Source organism: Ahaetulla prasina, chromosome 4, assembly GCF_028640845.1.
Source record: "Ahaetulla prasina isolate Xishuangbanna chromosome 4, ASM2864084v1, whole genome shotgun sequence".
Taxonomy (NCBI): domain Eukaryota; kingdom Metazoa; phylum Chordata; class Lepidosauria; order Squamata; family Colubridae; genus Ahaetulla; species Ahaetulla prasina.
Genome location: NC_080542.1, coordinates 137,787,842 through 137,805,288, shown reverse-complemented (window position 1 = coordinate 137,805,288; position 17,447 = coordinate 137,787,842). Strand labels below are relative to the sequence as shown.

Sequence of the window (17,447 nt, the reverse complement as noted above, 5' to 3'; positions counted from 1 at the left end):
ATTATCTAGTCATGCATGTTATCTATATTAAGGGGTTTCCAACCTTGGCAACTTTAAGACTTGTAGACTTCAACTCCCAGAATTCCTCAGCCAGCTTTGCTAAGGTCGGAGACCCCTGATCTATATAACACTGGAAAAGGGGAAATGGTTGAGCTCCTTGAGAGAGAAGGATAACTTGAGATAGTTGAGGACAGTAGAACTGGTGAAGCAGTTCCATGATTTTACACATCAGATCATGATCTATAAGTTATATAACTTATAGTAAGTTATATAACTTACTTTGGAAAAGTGTGAACCTACTTTGGAAAAGTGTGTATCAAGTATTACAGATCGGTCACACAAGAAGAGCACGGTATCCAAAAAGAGAAGCCACCTTCTGATTGGAGATTCAATTGTAAGGGATGTAAATTTAGGAAAGGATATGGAGGTTTTGAAAGACGTCAGGTGTCTACCTGGTGCTACTGCCAGCAGAGACAAGAGGCGTATTCTTAAGATAGTCAAGAATGCCAGTAAGGATTCTGATGTTGATGCTATTATACATCTTGGCACAAATGATCTGTCCCAAAAGGATGTGCTTTCTGTGCAGAATGATTTCCAGAGCTTAGGGTATGAACTTAATAGCATAGGTTGTAGGCTTAACTTTTCAGAGGTTTTACCAGTACATAAGGAACAAAAAGGCAAAGGCCAGCGTGTAGTGGAGTTTAATGTGTGGCTAAAGGAGTGGTGTAAAAGGGAAGGCTTTGGTTTTATTAGTCATGATGTCTGCAACTGGTCCAATGAAAAATTGTACAAAGAGATGGATTGCATCCATCAAAGAAAGGACTGAGTTACTCAGCAATACATTCACAGATTTTCTGGATAAACATTTAAACTGAACAGTGGGGACAGAGAATTAACTGATATAGAAAATTTCTGTCCCCAGCAATCGAAAACTAAAAGGGTTATCAGTGCATGTAACATAGATGTCTGTATGGGTAAGACTATCAACCATGCTATCAAGCAAAACCAAGCATTTAACAGTGAGTGCCATACCATGTGCACTAAACCAACAGGTGGCAAGAAAGTAGGGGCAGTCAACACAGGTTATGTAGACAGTAAACACAAGATCAATCCAAATGGACTCAAATGTCTATACACCAATGCACAGAGTATGAGGAATAAACAGGGTGAATTAGAAATACAAGTAAATGAGGGGAGATATGATATTGTTGCCATTACGGAAACTTGGTGGGATGAAACTGACAAATGGAACATACAGCTAGAGGGATATAAATTATTTAAAAGAAATAGACCAAATAAAAGAGGAGGTGGAGTTGCACTATATAAGAAATAACTACATCTCTACAGAAATAGAGCACAACAATGATGAAAATCATCTTGAATGTATTTGGGTCAATATAAAAGGGTGAAAACGATATTGCCATAGGTCTATACTATAGGCCACCCAACCAAACAGAGGAAGTAGATGAACTTTTGCTAGTCAGCTAACTAAGGTATGTAGGAAGCACATCACAGTAGTAATGGGGGATTTTAACTACCCTGACATCAACTGGGAAACAAACTCTGCACCAAGTGGGAGATCCAACAGGTTCCTAACAAACCTAGCAGACAACTTTTTTCCCAAAAATAGAGAAGGCGACAAGGATCAGCTATATTGGACTTAATTCTCACTAACAGAGATGAAATGATAGAAGGTGTTGAAGCTACAGGAACCTTGGGGCAAGTGACCACGCAATATTGGAATTCGACATTAAGCAAATACAAGTAGTAGAACAAAGTCAAACTAGAGTCTTGGACTTTAAGAGAGCTAATTTCAATAAACTTAGAGAGAGCTTGAGAAGGATTCAATGGATGAGAATCCTCAGGGGAAAACAACTCAAGAAGCTTGGGAAATTTTGAAAAGTGAGATTATAAAAGCACAGTCTAACACAATACCAATGAAGAAGAAAATAGTAGATCTCAAAAGAAACCAGCATGGATGCATAAAGAACTATCTGACAAATTGAAAGACAAAAGGACAAATATAAAAAGTGGAAAGAGGGGCAAATAACTAAGGCAGAATATCAGCAACAGCCGAGCCTGTAAAGATGAAGTGAGGAAAGCTAAGGCTCACAATGAACAAAGGCTAGCGACAAAAGTAAAAATAACAAAAAGCTTCTTCCAACATGTTAAAAACAAGAAAAAGTCAAGGAAACAATTGGCCCATTGCTGGGAGAAAGTGGCAAGAAGATGACAAGCAACAGGAGAAAGCAGATCTACTTAACTCATATTTTGCATCTGTCTTTACACAAAAGGAAAAACAATCCAACCTATCAAAAACAGCACTACAAAAACAGATTAGAAACACAAGTTAAAATAGGGAAGAAAATGGTAAGTGAACACCTGTCTACCCTAGACGAGTTCAAATCACCAGGACCGGATGGATTACACCCCAAGGTTCTGAAGGAACTGGCAGACGTGATCTCAGAACCACTGAACTATATCTTTCAAAGATCCTGGAGCACAGGGAGCTGCCAGAGGACTGGAAAAGAGCTGATGTAGTTCCCATCTTCAAAAAGGAAAAACAGATCCAGGAAACTACAGACCTATCAGTCTGACCTCAATACCGGGAAGATTCTGGAAAAGATAATCAAGCAACGAATCACCGAACACCTAGAAGCAAACAAAGTAATAACCAAAAGGCAACATGGGTTTGTCAAAATCAGATCATGCCAGACTAATCTTATCGCATTCTTTGACAAAATGACAAAATTAGTAGACCAGAGGAATGCTGTTGATATAATTTACTTGGACTTCAGTAAAGCATTTGATAAAGTAGACCATAACCTACTACTAGATAAAGTAGAAAATGTGGGTTAGACAGCACCACCACCAGATGGATTCGTAATTGGCTGACCAACCGCACTCAACGTGTAGTCCTCAACGGAACTACATCCACATGGAGGGAAGTATGCAGTGGAGTACCCCAAGGCTCTGTTTTAGGCCCAGTACTCTTCAACATCTTCATCAATGACTTGGACGAGGGATAGATGGGGAACTCATCAAATTTGCAGATGACACCAAGCTGGCAGGAATAGCCAACACTCCAGAAGATAGGCTCAAGTTACAGAAAGATCTTGACAGACTTGAACATTGGGCGCTATCTAACAAAATGAAATTCAACAGTGAAAAAAGTAAGGTTCTACATTTAGGCCAAAAAAACAAAATGCACCAGTACCGTATATGTGGTACCTTGCTCAATAGTAGTACCTGTGAGAGGGATCTTGGAGTCCTAGTGGATAACCATTTAGATATGAGCCAGCAGTGTGCAGCAGCTGTTAAAAAAGCCAACACAGTTCTGGGCTGCATAAACAGAGGATAGAATCAAGATCACGTGAAGTGTTAGTACCACTTTATAATGCCTTGGTAAGGCCACACTTGGAATATTGCATCCAGTTTTGGTCGCCACGATGTAAAAAGATGTTGAGACTCTAGAAAGAGTGCAGAGAAGAGCAACAAAGATGATTAGGGACTGGAGGATAAAACATATGAAGAACGGTTGCAGGAACTGGGTATGTCTAGTTTAACAAAAAGAAGGACTAGGGGAGACATGATAGCTGTGTTCCAATATCTTAGGGGCTGCCACAAAGAAGAGGGAGTCAGGCTGTTCACCAAAGCACCTGAGGGTAGAACAAGAAGCAATGGGTGGAAACTGGTCAAAGAAAGAAGCAACTTAGAACTAAGGAGAAATTTCCTGACAGTTAGAACAATTAATAAGTGGAACGACTTGCCTTCAGAAGTTGTGAATGCTCCAACACTGGAAATTTTTAAGAAAATGTTGGATAACCATCTGACTGAGATGGTATAGGGTTTCCTGCCTGGGCAGGGGGTTGGACTAGAAGGCCTCCAAGGTCCCTTCCAACTCTGATGTTATGTTATGTTATGTTATGTTAAGATCATGATTGTAAGACAAATATTATGTGCTGGATTTGTTGTTTATATTGCGTTTTCCTGTTTTTTTTTCCTCCAAAAAAGCATTTATTTTTAAAATATCCACTATGTACATTTTGGAATAATTCCCATGGAACTAGTAAGACCATGCATTGTATGAATTAAAATTAATATTAATTCTACATACACTACTCAAACAATATTTTTGATCAACATGTGAACAAAAGTGAAATCAGATACACCACAATGCTGTTTCTTAGTATGAAAAATCTCAAGTACAACAACTGCTAGTCAATAACATATAATTATAAATCATTACTATTTCAAATTAGGTAACCTGTGAATCAGTAAAATTTAATTGCAAAGAAAAAATGCAGAGGAAGCAGACCATCAAAAAATGAGGTTTAAGTAATGACGTTCTCAAGTTTTCAACATTCACACTAGCCAACCAGATGATTAATATATATAAGCACATTAAAAATTCTTACTTTCAGGAACAATCACATTTAGCGTTTTCACTTTTTTCAGCAATAAATTAGATATTGCTGATGCAATTCTGGGAGATTTGTGCATAAGATAAAATGTATTTATTTTCTTTTTGGAAGATGGAGAGAAAATTTGGAGAAATGGACTTTTGGAAACGTCTGTTCTCCTTGCTGTTTCCATGTAGAAGAGACAGCTTTTGTCAGTAATTGATGGGTGATCCAGGAGAGGTTTTTGATCTGTAGGGTTCAAAGTCTTTCTAAGCTTACACACATACTCTTCCCAAGAATGGGGTGGGGTGGAAGTGGAAGGGGGATTTTTATTGCTAGAATGGGCTTAATTATTTTTTTTCCCATTGCTTCTAAGGAAGGGAAATAGCTAAAAACAGAATACCTGGTAAAATAGTGACGAAACAAAGCATAAAATCTTTCTTTCTGCCCTGTTGACAAGATTTAAAAGTCCTGGAGATTCTAACATCAACCCAGTGGTGTGTTAGTCTGCTGTAGAAGTTCTGGCATCAAGAGAAAGCCAGCAACAAATAAAAATAACCTTCAAAAATATCTGTCGATCGTATTTGATCACTACTGTAATCATTATTGTAAAATTTAATGGCAAAAGTATTTAAGAAAATTATCTGCTTCTTTAGAAACAGTCTAATATGCAAAATAAGGATGAACTGAATTTTGGATTAATTATGTGTGGTCCTTAAATATATGAGATTTTAAAGATATGAGAATTATGAGGTTCTCAGTTGTTACTGAGGCTAAGGCAATTACAAAAAAATTCATGTAGCAGCCCATCTCATATGAAATGACTCTAGGTGGCATACAACCATTAAAATAAAATAATAAATATATAAAAACAATTGTTAAAAAACAGACCATATAGTTATTTCATACCAGATAGATTAGATTAACATAATGCTAGAACTGCTTTACAATATCTTCGGTTCCCTGGGACCCCCAAGCCTGATGACAAAGCCACATTTTCAGGCACTTTAAAAGGGACTGGACAAGCAATTGGTTGTCATTCTTCTTTCCACATATAATATGGGCTTGCATCATTTGCTCTCAATTCACCACCCTCAGAAAAGCCTCAGAGAAGACTCTTCCTTCTCTTCCTCGGCTGTCCCATGGAACTGCTTGCTACTTTATTGGAAGGAGGGAAACTATGGTGAACTAGGAGGAAAAATGTACCTCTGCCCTCTATTCTGGCATATCCCCAAGAACCCCTTCTCTTACCCATCAACTGCCAGTGCCCCTCAGCTAGCCCTATTTTGCCATCAGGTATCTTAAGTGCTTTCTTATTCTTCCCTCACAAGTCATTACCATTAAGAGAATTCAAATTTTGGCCTAGGTTTCAAATCAGTCAATGGTGGCTTGCTGGTTAGGCCTAGTTGCCTGGTGATTGGGCACAGTCACCAAAAGGAAAGAGGAAAAATTGAGATATGCTCCTCTTACCTCCCCTTTCATCATGCAACTTACAAGGTTCTGGGAAGTATAAGTAGAAAGCATGATGATTCTAAAGCAGATAGAACTTTGCCAAATTTCAATCCTACGGAAGTTGTAGCTCCTGGATTTTGGATGCATTCATAAATTAGCACATTTTAGGTATGTTGATTCAAAATTGTTGCCCTAAAATGCCTTGTTTCACCCAATTGAAGGTTACAAAGTATCAGACACAAGAGTTTGACTAATATAAAGGCAGAGCTAAACTTACTTCAAGGAGGAGAATGTTCCATAAAATAGATGCCATGGCAGAGAAGGAGAGTCTTCTGGGATCTGCCAGTTGTAAGTCCCTGGCAGATGAGATCTGGAGCATACCTCCTCTGCCAGCTGAAATGGGACAGGCAGATGTAATTGGGCAGAGGTGATCCCTTAGATCACGGCTGTCGAACTCCTAGCCCAAGGGCTGGATGTGTCATATGCTGGCCAAGTCCACCCCCGGTTTAGCGAAGGGGAAAAAAGTCCCAATAAGTCACGTGACATCACTGTGACGACACCCCCGCTATGCTATGAAGAGCTTTAAAGTTCAAAACCAGCATTTTGAATTGGAATCAGAAAGAAACTAGAAACCAAATGCTTCTGGAAACTCTTTAAGAGTGAAATTAATTTCATTTGATTTCATTTACCGTATTTTTCAGAGTATAAAACGCTAAGGTGTTTTGGGGGAGGAAAATAAGAAAAAAGCTGATTGGTGGGTAAATCAGCCTCCTGGAATACCCTCAATCAGCTGTTCCCAGAGGTGAATTTTAGCAACAGGTTCCTTGGTTGTGAGCTCTGTGCCTTGCTTTTTTTTCTGCCTCTGAAACTTCTGAAACACTGTTTCAGAAAAACTTTTTTCTGCCTCTGAAAGCCTCTGAAACAGCTTTAGAAAAAAAGCCTCTGAAGCTCTGTTTGAGGACTTCTTTTCTAAAGCTTTGTTTCTGATGCTTTTTTCAGTCTCTGAAACCTCTGTTTGAGAAGCTGGGCGAGGCTACATTCAGATGCACCCAGATTTTCACCCTCTTTTTTGCGGGAAAAAGGTGCGACTTATACTCCAAAAAATATGGTATATTAAAACTGAAACTAAATATAATTTATTTAATTTCTATCTAGTCATATATTTTAACACCTGTAGTCCTTGACTTACAACAGTTCATTTAGTGACCATTTGAAGTTACAATGGCACTGAAAAAAGTGACTTATGATCATTTTTCACACTTATGACCGTTGCAGCATTGCCATAGTTATATGATCAAAATTTACATACTTGGCAACTGACTCATATTTATGATGGTTGCAAAGTCCCAGGGTCATCATCTTTTGCAATCTTCTGTCAAGCAAAGTCAATGGGGAGCTAGATTCACTTAACAACTGTATTACTAACTTAACAATAGCAGTGATTCACTTAACAGCTGTGGCAAATAAGGTCATAAAATGGGACAAAATTCACTTAACAACTCCCTTGTTGAGCAACATGTCGGGCTCAATTGTGATCATAAGTTGAGGTCTATTTATATTTTTCTCCTCTCACATTATAGCATTATAATTGGATTACATATTTCAAAATTCTCTGAAGACTCATCCACATTTTCTGAAGATTGTGTGTAATCCTGGAACCTTGGTATGGCTGCTTCTGATTTATGACATTATGCAAACCACAGTTAAATAAATCATGGCTTAATACAATGTATGAATATTTGTATTAGTGAAATTATATTCCACTATTTCATTTCTATTTTCTATCCATAACAATTTTGTCCCAAAATATTCCATAAAATAATGTAACAGATTCAATAATCTAGCCTGCTCAGCATAGATTGTCTTATTCATGTTAGTGGTTGCAATCACTCACATCAAAACCAGTTAAATCTGACAATCTTCTGGAAGATAAATCAGTTTGGGTGTAATCCCAGGAATTTTCATAGTGTTTGCATGCATTGTTATTAAGATGTGATTGCCAGCAGTCCGCACCAAACTGAATTCATTTTATCTTGTAATTTCTTGCCATTTTACCATCTCCTCCTCTGAAACAACCAGCAACTACTGAGAACTGAGAGAATTTTTATCTATAGTACATTCAATTCAAAGTTTTCTTTTCTTTATAACAAAATTTAAGTTACCTTGAATACACACACATACACACACATATGAATGATAGTATGAATGATAGTAATAATAATAGGTTTGAATGTTATCTGGTCAGCAAAGTTTATGATCTGTGGTCTTACGAGATCAGAATACTAAAAAGCAGTTTAAAAACAGTTTACTATTTGATTGCAAAGTCGTCAGAATAATCACAGTCTACTTGACTAGCCAAAGTACCTCCTGCCTGAAACATCTCCTGCCTCTTCTGTTCATTGCCTGATCAAGGCTGCAAATAGTTCAGCCATTTCTTTCTTAGCCAACTTCTCAGCTGATTTGAGTGCCTTTGAGAAAACGAAACAAAGCAGAAAACCCACAGAAGCATATGCCCATAAAAAAGCAAGTTTCAAGCCTTTGCATGGAAATCTGTGGCTTGCTGTTGCTAGGAGACAACTACAGCAAATTCCCTAGTGGCCAAAGTGAGCGACAGTGTAAATGCTTCCTAGTGGCAATCTTGTGTTCCATAAGACTTTGAAAACTTGGCTTTCCTCTCAGGCCCGGGGGAGGAGGGCATGATTGCTGACCCCTGCCAGTTTTGGGGAATTTGTATTATATTGTGGGCTTTTTCTCCCCTCCCCATTTTGGAAGCACTTTGCAGTGTAATTTTTCTTTTGCTTTACAAGACTGAGAATTTTAATAAAGTATGTAAGCCATCCAGAAATACTTGGGAGTCTAGCGGCCTCTAAATTTTACAAAATAAATATATACAGTAGATAAGTAAACAAACAAATAAATCTAGAGACCTTCTAATGGCCAGTTTGAATAGCAACGTATTTGGGAATTGCTGCAAGTTAAATTCAATTCAAATGATGTGGGTCACTGTTGATAAGTAACTTAGTGACTTTCCATCTTCCAAAAATAGCAGTAAAACCCAAAACATAGACTGCTCTCCCAAGCCAGGGAAAAACAAAAATTAAAAAAGCAGCCATGCTCAAAACAAGTCTGGAAGAGCCCAAGAAAAGAAGGAAAGCCCAAAGAAAGCAGAGAATGCTATAAACCAGGACAGTTCTTCAAGGCTGAGATTAGCTTTGAACATCACTGAGAATCCTGGAGCACGGCAGTGCAAAAGATCCATATGGAACTTGAACATGCCTGGACAAGAAATGTGAACAATTTGAACGTAGAAAATAAAGAAGCCCAGGCAGTATGCTACAACCAGTAAAGCAATCCTTAAATCTCAACGAACAAGCTTTATAGTACACAAACACCATCCCACAGATTCTCAAAAAAATTCCACATTCCCAGGAAGAAAGATTGACAGTTAAATCTTCCCTCTCTTCCCATGTCTCAAAGTCTCCAGGACTTTTTGAGCACATTAGTCACTCTGGACAGTTCAATAAAATAAAAGTCCCCCTTAGAATCGGGAGGAGCACAATCAGGTTCAGAAGCAGTTGAAGCAAAAGCACAGGTAGAATGAAAGGCAGCTAAAATGAAGGCGCATTTAGCAGCCAAGAAAGAAAGAAAGAAAGAAAGAAAGAAAGAAAGAAAGAAAGAAAGAAAGAAAGAAAGAAAGAAAGAAAGAAAGAAGCCCAAACAACATTGAGAGCTGAAACACATTGCTGTCAAATGCTCATACAACTAAGATACCAACCCACAATCATTGAAACATGACAGAACAATAATCAGAACCAGAGGAGTTAGAAGGTCTGAGTATTGTTAACAATGGAATTGTTTTCACATATTGGACTAAGGAGTCCATTATATTTTGGGGATTTATTAACAATTTCACAATTAAAATAAAGTAGCAGTGAATAAACAAGAAAGGAGTTCAAATTTCTATGCCTGCTGTGTTCACTAATTTCTTATTTTGAATTGATAAGTAATTGCATATTGATAATAGGCATGCATTCAGATCTGCAGAAATATGTACTCTTTAGCATTGTGTAATGTAAGAATGGAGTCAGTTTCTGTTAGGGACTCAAGGAAGCCCTTTGATTAGGAATACCTAAATTAGTCTTTTAAATTTAGGTAATAAAAACATGTAACTGAAAGAATTCTTCAAATTTCAGGTTGAAAATGATCTCATGACCTCAGAATAACCACCAAACCAGAAAAGCTATTGAACATAACGTGCCTACCGTTCCTGTCCTATTGTTTTTCTTTTCTTCTTTATATACTTTATATACTATATAACCTTTCTGTATGATAGTTACATATATTGTTGTGACAAAATAAATAAATAAATAAATAAATAAATAAATAAATAAATAAATAAATAAATAAATAAATAAATAAATAACTGCATAGGTGAATGCAGCTGAAGAAATGGACATTTACAGACTTGAGCAAATAACATTAATTATGTATCTTCTACTTTCTCTTATTTGAAGGTATATAAATGATGAAAATACATAGCTTATACTTTTTGTAACTGCATGTGTCAAACCATTTATTTTAAAAAAAGCTTTTCAGGAAAAAAAAAAAGGCATCAAATTCAGACAAAGGCAGTTTTCCTCACTATGTATCTGAGGTCCATCTATGAATAGGACAGAATATTGCAGAACTCTAAAGCAGCATCACTTTTTATTCTCACCTTTGGCCATTTTATTGAGAACCATATCAATTAGGATGTAGGTTCCAGTTCTTCCTGCACCATCACTATAGACAATGAGAAAAAATCTAATTAATTCAATGTGCACAAAATCCTAACAAAATGAGAGCTTATCTTGATATGATGTTAATATAAGTGGGGGACTAACCTTGATGGAGGAGCACATAATTAGGTAATAGTGACTGAAAAAAAACTTCTCTAAAAAAGGAACTATTCATACATGATTACTAGGTTTGTGTGTGAACAGTAAAGCTTCGAATAAAGAATTTACTCCTCTAAAGACAAAAATACACGTTTGGGAATAGTGTCATTTAATATTTTTATTCAACACAAGTAAGTTAGAAACCTGTGTGCATTATGAAAAGCTGTTCAACTTGGTCTGCAAGAAAAAAGCAAAAAGAGGAAAAAGCATTTCCCCAAATGATAGCTCTCTTTAAATTTCCAGGAACTTTCCTGGCTCTGCAAGCTGACCTGCTTCTCCTCCTGCTGTGTGAAAAACCTTTTGTTATTTAAAGGGCATATTATTCTTCACGGAGAAATTGGATACTAGCCACCTGAGCCTGGAAAAAAGATATGGCTAGCTACTTTCTTCCTTTCATGTCTACAGAAAAACTGCTGCAATTAAAAAAAGATGCTATTCATATTCTGCACATTATTTTTAACCTGCTCAGGGCATTGCTGTTCAGGAATGACAACAAAAATGGCGATTTGTCATAGAAAGTGTAAATATGTCAAGATTTGTAATCTGAATACAGTCTTCACTGCCTTCAAAAAAGGCCAGCTTTTATCTGGAAATGTGATCCCTTTTGTATCTATTGTGAGCAAACATTATTAAGATTTCAGCAATTTTCCTTTTGTTCTTTTCCCCAGTTTGTAACCTATTATGGGTTTTTTGACAATACTTCCACAAAAGAGAATGAGTCCGTTGGAAGTGATTTCTCATTTTAATATTTCTTAATATATAGAAGTTTTTGAAAGAAAAAATATATGACAACAATAGTGAGATGTTGTGTTCAATCTGAGTGAAAAATAATTTGCTGTATCAGATTAATCAACTACAGAATGATGTTAAGGGGCTCAAAATAAATAAAAAATGAAAACAAAGAAACATTTTTGTTTCTTAAAATAACAGACTTGGTCATAATATTATACATAAACTTAAAAAAACCACAAGCCTGCGCCTATAAAAATCACATAATAATATTAATGAATTTTTGGAAATAATATGATTCTTGGATTAAATACTCAACCTGCACATTCTGGTGGTAAACCAAAATATATACAGTAATCTTTTAGTTATCCATTTTTCAGCTGGATCACAAAGTATTTCTTATTGTCATAGAAAATGACAAGACTGAGAAGATAAGGCTAGTTTGAATTTTCTACAAAACATAATTGTGAATAGATCACAGTATACATATACATAGTAATTATACCTTATTATTGCACTATGAACAAAAAAATTGAAGGTTTTAAAACAATGTATGTTAAATGGAATTCAGTAACAGACATGAAAAGGGCTATTTTTTTTGAAGTAGTATAATCCTATGCATATCCAAGAAGTAATTTCTATTTGACTCAATACTCTTTTGCCCATCTAAAAATATGTACCATTGCAGTATATATTAAATGCATCTGCTACATTTTCCTAAAAAGAAACAATTTCTGAAGAGGTTTAGGTGAGATCTGACCATTAGTTTTAGATAATTTAAGATAATTGTTTTCTTAAAGCATCAGTCTATACATGAAAATTGTCAAGAATTTCTGCATTTATAAGAAACTCACACCAGTAGAAAATATGAATGAAGTAGTCAGAATTATAAAACATTTAATTTGATTATTTAATAAATCAGTGTACAAAGCTATTAATGTGTCAGTTTGATATATGTTTTTTTTAAAAAAAATATACTTGCCTGCAATGCACAACTATTGGACAAGAACGGCCCTTGTAGCACTTGTTTATTTTTCTGCAATAAAACAAACAAAGATGTTGTTAAATATTAATAATTATCTAAGAATATATTACTTTTCAGGAATCATAAAAAATTAAGTCACAAAAACTTATTTATTAAAACAGAACAAAGGTATAATCCTTAAAATATATTCTTCCCGCACAAGAGTCACAGGAATTAGTAAAGGTGTTTTATAATGCTTACAGAATTATAATCTAGATTAATTTGTTATCAATTAAATCCTTCATTTCATTTTCACTGCTATTTAAATTATTATAGAGATTGTTTAGGTTTGGTTAACACAATGTATGAACTCAATCATTGTGGATTCTAAAGTATATGTAAGTTTTAATATTGTGTGTGAACACAAGAAGAAGGCTTCTTCAACAATAAAACAAATTTTAGCTTAGCATGATTTGTGGTCCCAACATACAGAATCATAATTTCCTCACAACCTTAAAATACCATGTTATTCCAAATGTTCCTTATCTCTATAGTTAGTATATTGTACTGAATTTTTGAACCAAAGACAGTATATGTTCTTAAACAGCAATAAAAAAGTAATAAAAGGGTGTTTTCCTTTTCTTCTGCATTTCCTACGTTAGTAATACAAATGACAACAAATCTAGCTTTGGTTAGTGTTCTGAGTCAGTATTAGCAGAGTTTTCCTTCAAAAGCTAATACAGTTTCATTGAGAACTTTTGCTTTGAAAGATGATACATACATTCCTAATAAATCAATGTTTAAAAGCTGCTGTTTTAGGAATATATTCCTTAATTCACAGGACAATAAATGAACCCCCCCTTAATCTTGCATACCTAACTGCTAGATTTATATAATACATTTTATTTTCTGATCTTTAATAAACTTTAAATCCTCGAAACATAAACTTTAAATCCTCGAAACAGAATTTCTATGTGGACACAGGCATGCACACACAATATTTTATAGGCATAATTCAAAATGTTTTACCTAAAAATTCCTAAATTACTTAGATATTTTATTATTCTCCTTTTGTAGGTATATGTATATGTGTAAACTTACACATGCACACATATATGTCTAGCAACTAGTACCAGATTTCTTTTTTGTAGAAATCTTTTCTGTATAAAATATATATTTCCCTGTTTCCTAATTTGAGAATAACTGCCTCTGAGTAAAAAAATGGAATTAATAAATTCACATCATTTATTCCAGTTAATGAACGAAGAAGGATCATTAGCTTGAAAAGATCAGGAAAGAATCAACTCAAACCAGCATTAAAATTCTAATGATTTACAAGTTTACATAAAGAATATAACAAACCAATGGTTTTTCTCTAATTTAAGTATCTTCACTTAAAGACAGAGAAGACAGAGTGAGAAGTAGCTGCGTTTTGCTGAATAGGAGGAGGAGGAAGAAGAATGCCTTAGGGAAAGATCAGGACCTGGTGTCCAAAATCCATTATTTATGAGAATGAGGTGCATAGAGTTAGAGTTAGAGATCAGAATGGAATAAAAATAAAACTCTGTATAAATCATGCATAACTATGTAGGAAAATAATTAGTGCCAAATTGGAGATGCTACATAACACTTAGTTGAAGCAAAGACAATAGTAACTGATGTTGGCCTTAATGACAAGTATAACATTTCAGACAAAGGCTATATAGAACAATGGTTCCTGAGCTGGGTTCAGGGACATGTCAGAACAAAGAAAACAGATTTTCTGATAGATGAATTTAGGAGTGATTTGGTGGTCCTAATTTAAGATAGTTCATTGCTCATATGAAGGGATTTTTTTTTTAAATAGTGCCTCTGAGATTATAGGATAACCCCTTCTGTGCCATTGTGGGAAGGAAGTAAGCCCATTCAAATAAACATTTGCTTCTGTTATACTAGACATTCCACCAATTAAAAAAAACCAAAATGTACTAGTCACCATCTTTAAAGCCCAATATGGCAAAAAGCCGGCCTACCTGTGGGAGCACCTTTCCCTAAGGAGATCTACCTGACTATTAGATAGATGGGCACATTTCTGGTTCCTTTCCCCAAATACTGCCATCTAGTCCGAGTCAGGAAACATGCTTTTCCTGTGGCAGCCCCTGCCCTGTGGAATACTTTGTTCCCTGAAGTTTGGCAGGTATTTGTCTTTCTAGCCTTTTGTAAAGCGCCTGGCTTTCTAATCTAAGCATCAGAAAAGACCAGATAATCACACATCACTGTGGATTAATGCCAATTTTTTTGATTTTATTATTGTTTTACAGTTTTTAAAATGATTTTATTGGAAGCCACCCGGGTTGTTTTAAAGTCAGGCAGCTATATAAATGTTTTAAATAATAAACAAACAAACAAAACCTTCCTCTTTGTGACTGCCACATCTACCTGCAATGTTAATTAAACAGAAAGCCAACTGACATGGTAAAAAAAATGGGAAAAAGAAAACAACAATCAGCAATGCCAAACCTTAGAATACGCTCTTTTGCCTGTTTACTTACTTGCAGTTTCTAATAATTCCTAGGGGGTAACTGTGTCCCTGGGTGAAACAGAGGAAGGGTTTTTCTATCAAATAACCATCCTGAATTTTGTAGCCTATCTTTAATTACTGTGATTGTGTGCTCTGCTCTTCTTCAACCAATTCACCACAAATGTTCTTTTGAAAACCCAGCCTAGATTAAAGCCAGATATTTTAGGCTGACCTGGAGGAGTGGACCCAACTCAAGTAATTTCACTCAGTCAGCACCAGACCATTTGTCTTGAGGGTCATGCCTGGATTCTGCCCCGTTCAGCAAAGATAGTAAAGAGAGTGTTGGTTTGGGACTAAATATTTGCTTGAACCAAAGGCTTCACTGTTGGTAATACCAAACAAAATCTGTGTCTCAAAGCCAGTGAGTGTGTGTGTGAGAGATTCCCCTTTCATGCTGCCCATAGACTGCATTCCGTGTCAGTTTCAACTGCACCAAACTCTTGTGAGGCAATGTTGGATCAATTTGAAGGATTCAGCAGATTGTGAGATTGCCTGCTTAGCTTTATCTGGGCAACTGCCAGCCTGGTCTCAGAATCAAAAAGGAAAGGAGTGCCCACACTCTATTCAGATAATGTTCTTGAGTGCATGGTGCCTGAAAATTGAAGGCGGAGAGGAGGTGGGGGTACCTAAGAGAGTCCTCTCCCAGGCTCCCAGTGCTTGCAGGTAGAAGGTAGGGAAGTGTATTATTCTATGGGTCCCCAACCCCAACGACACAAACCACTACCAGGATGTGCCTATTTGGAACTGGGCTGCATGAGCGACGGGTCAGTGCACACATGCATCATGGCTTGCGCAAGCTGAGGGCCAGCATGTGTACACACATGCGGACAGCTCAACTTGCGTAAGTCAAGCTGCACGTGCATGTGCGTGTGTATCAGCCTGCTGCTCGTGCAAGTCAAGCTGCATGTACAGGCCAGCCCACCGTTTGGGTGGCCTGTTTCCTCTCCACCCTCAGCTGGGCCACCAAGTCACAACAGTTGGAGACTGCTGCACGAGGGACTCTTTCTTGATATGTGTGACACTCCAAATAGTCAGGAAACACGTTTCAGGTAGAGTGACTGAGCAAGTCCTATATTGGAGGTGTCCCCAGCTTCCCCTCTGAAAAGGGACTAGCCTGCTTGTTGTCTGGGATGGAAGGAAACTGCCTGTCCAGGCAGGAGTGAAGAAAAGCATGCATAGTGGTAGTATAGGAAATGGAAAAAATAGCAAATAGCAAATAGCAAACAAACAAAAAAAAAAAAAGAGAGGCTGATAATCTGTTTTCACCACAAATGGGTGCTTTTAACTAACCTAAAAGCTAAATCCCTCTCTTGAACGGAAAAGAATGTTTCTTTAATTTAAAAAGGAGCTGTGGTGGCGCAGGAGTTAGAATGCATTACTGCCAGCCTTTTGACTTAGCCTTCAGAGGTTGGTAAAATGAGGACCCAGATTGTTGGGGGCAACATGCTGATTGTGTAAATCGCTTAGAGAGGGGTATAAAGCACTGTGAAGCAGTATATAAGTCTAAGTGTTATTGCTATTGCTAAAATTGAAGCAGAGTAAAAATTGCAAAGTTTAAGTTCTATAGAAGAAAAATGTCTGTTCATGATCTTAAAACTTAAGAGCTCTGGTCTTTTCTTTCTTTTCCTCTTGTGTGAGCCTATTTTTCAGTTGTTGATATATATATGTGAGGTGTGTGCATTTGGAGTAAGGGGGAATTGATGTGAAATGGTGAGTTGATTGCATTGTTGATAGCCAATGTATGAAACCTATTAAAAAAACATTCCTTCAGCTCCCTCACCTTATCTGACTTACAAACTTTCAAATAATTTGGAGGCTGAGGATGGGGGAGGGGGGGAACCTTTTGATTACTATCTCCTCTCCAAATGCATTTGGTGCCCCTTCAGCCCATGCTTAATGGGATGGGAATTTTGGATGGGAATACTAAAGGGAAATTAATAGCACCTATATATATGATGTAACAGTTTTGCCACCAGAGGAAACTACTGAAATAACCATTGGCCCAGTTCCTAGGTGATTCCCATCCAATTTGGCCTATAGAACAAAAGGAGAGCGTAGGTTTTTATCAGTTCTCTGAGGAAGGAATGTTTGAAATTCAAATAAAGAAGAATGTAAGAAATCCATTATTTCCATTATGGAGGATGAATGGATTCTTATCCATTATGGGAGAATAAGAAATCTTCCCATTGATGGGAAGAAAACAGCAATTTGTATAATCTCTTCCTTCAGCTGGAACACTTGCAAGCCAGGCTTGTGAAAACCAAGAATTACCAATAGTTTTATATTGGTTTTGTTTTTTAATCAAATATGATTGTGCATATACAACTTGTGTCGATCTGATTTTTCTGAAGCACAAGATATGCCCACCTATATGTACCCCAAGAAATTTCTTGAACAAGCTG

General features: G+C 36.5%; 1 protein-coding gene across 1 annotated transcript in view; it reads right to left on the bottom strand.

Moving 5' to 3' along the window:
• The window catches only part of PTPRN2 (protein tyrosine phosphatase receptor type N2), a 925,005-nt gene that overhangs the window by 24,898 nt on the left and 882,660 nt on the right, over positions 1-17,447 (bottom strand). The window contains exons 20-21 of the mRNA XM_058179748.1: positions 12,504-12,557; positions 10,573-10,637 (exon numbers count right to left, since the gene is read on the bottom strand). Coding sequence (XP_058035731.1) covers positions 10,573-10,637; positions 12,504-12,557 — 119 coding nt within the window. The remainder of the gene's footprint in view (positions 1-10,572; positions 10,638-12,503; positions 12,558-17,447) is intronic.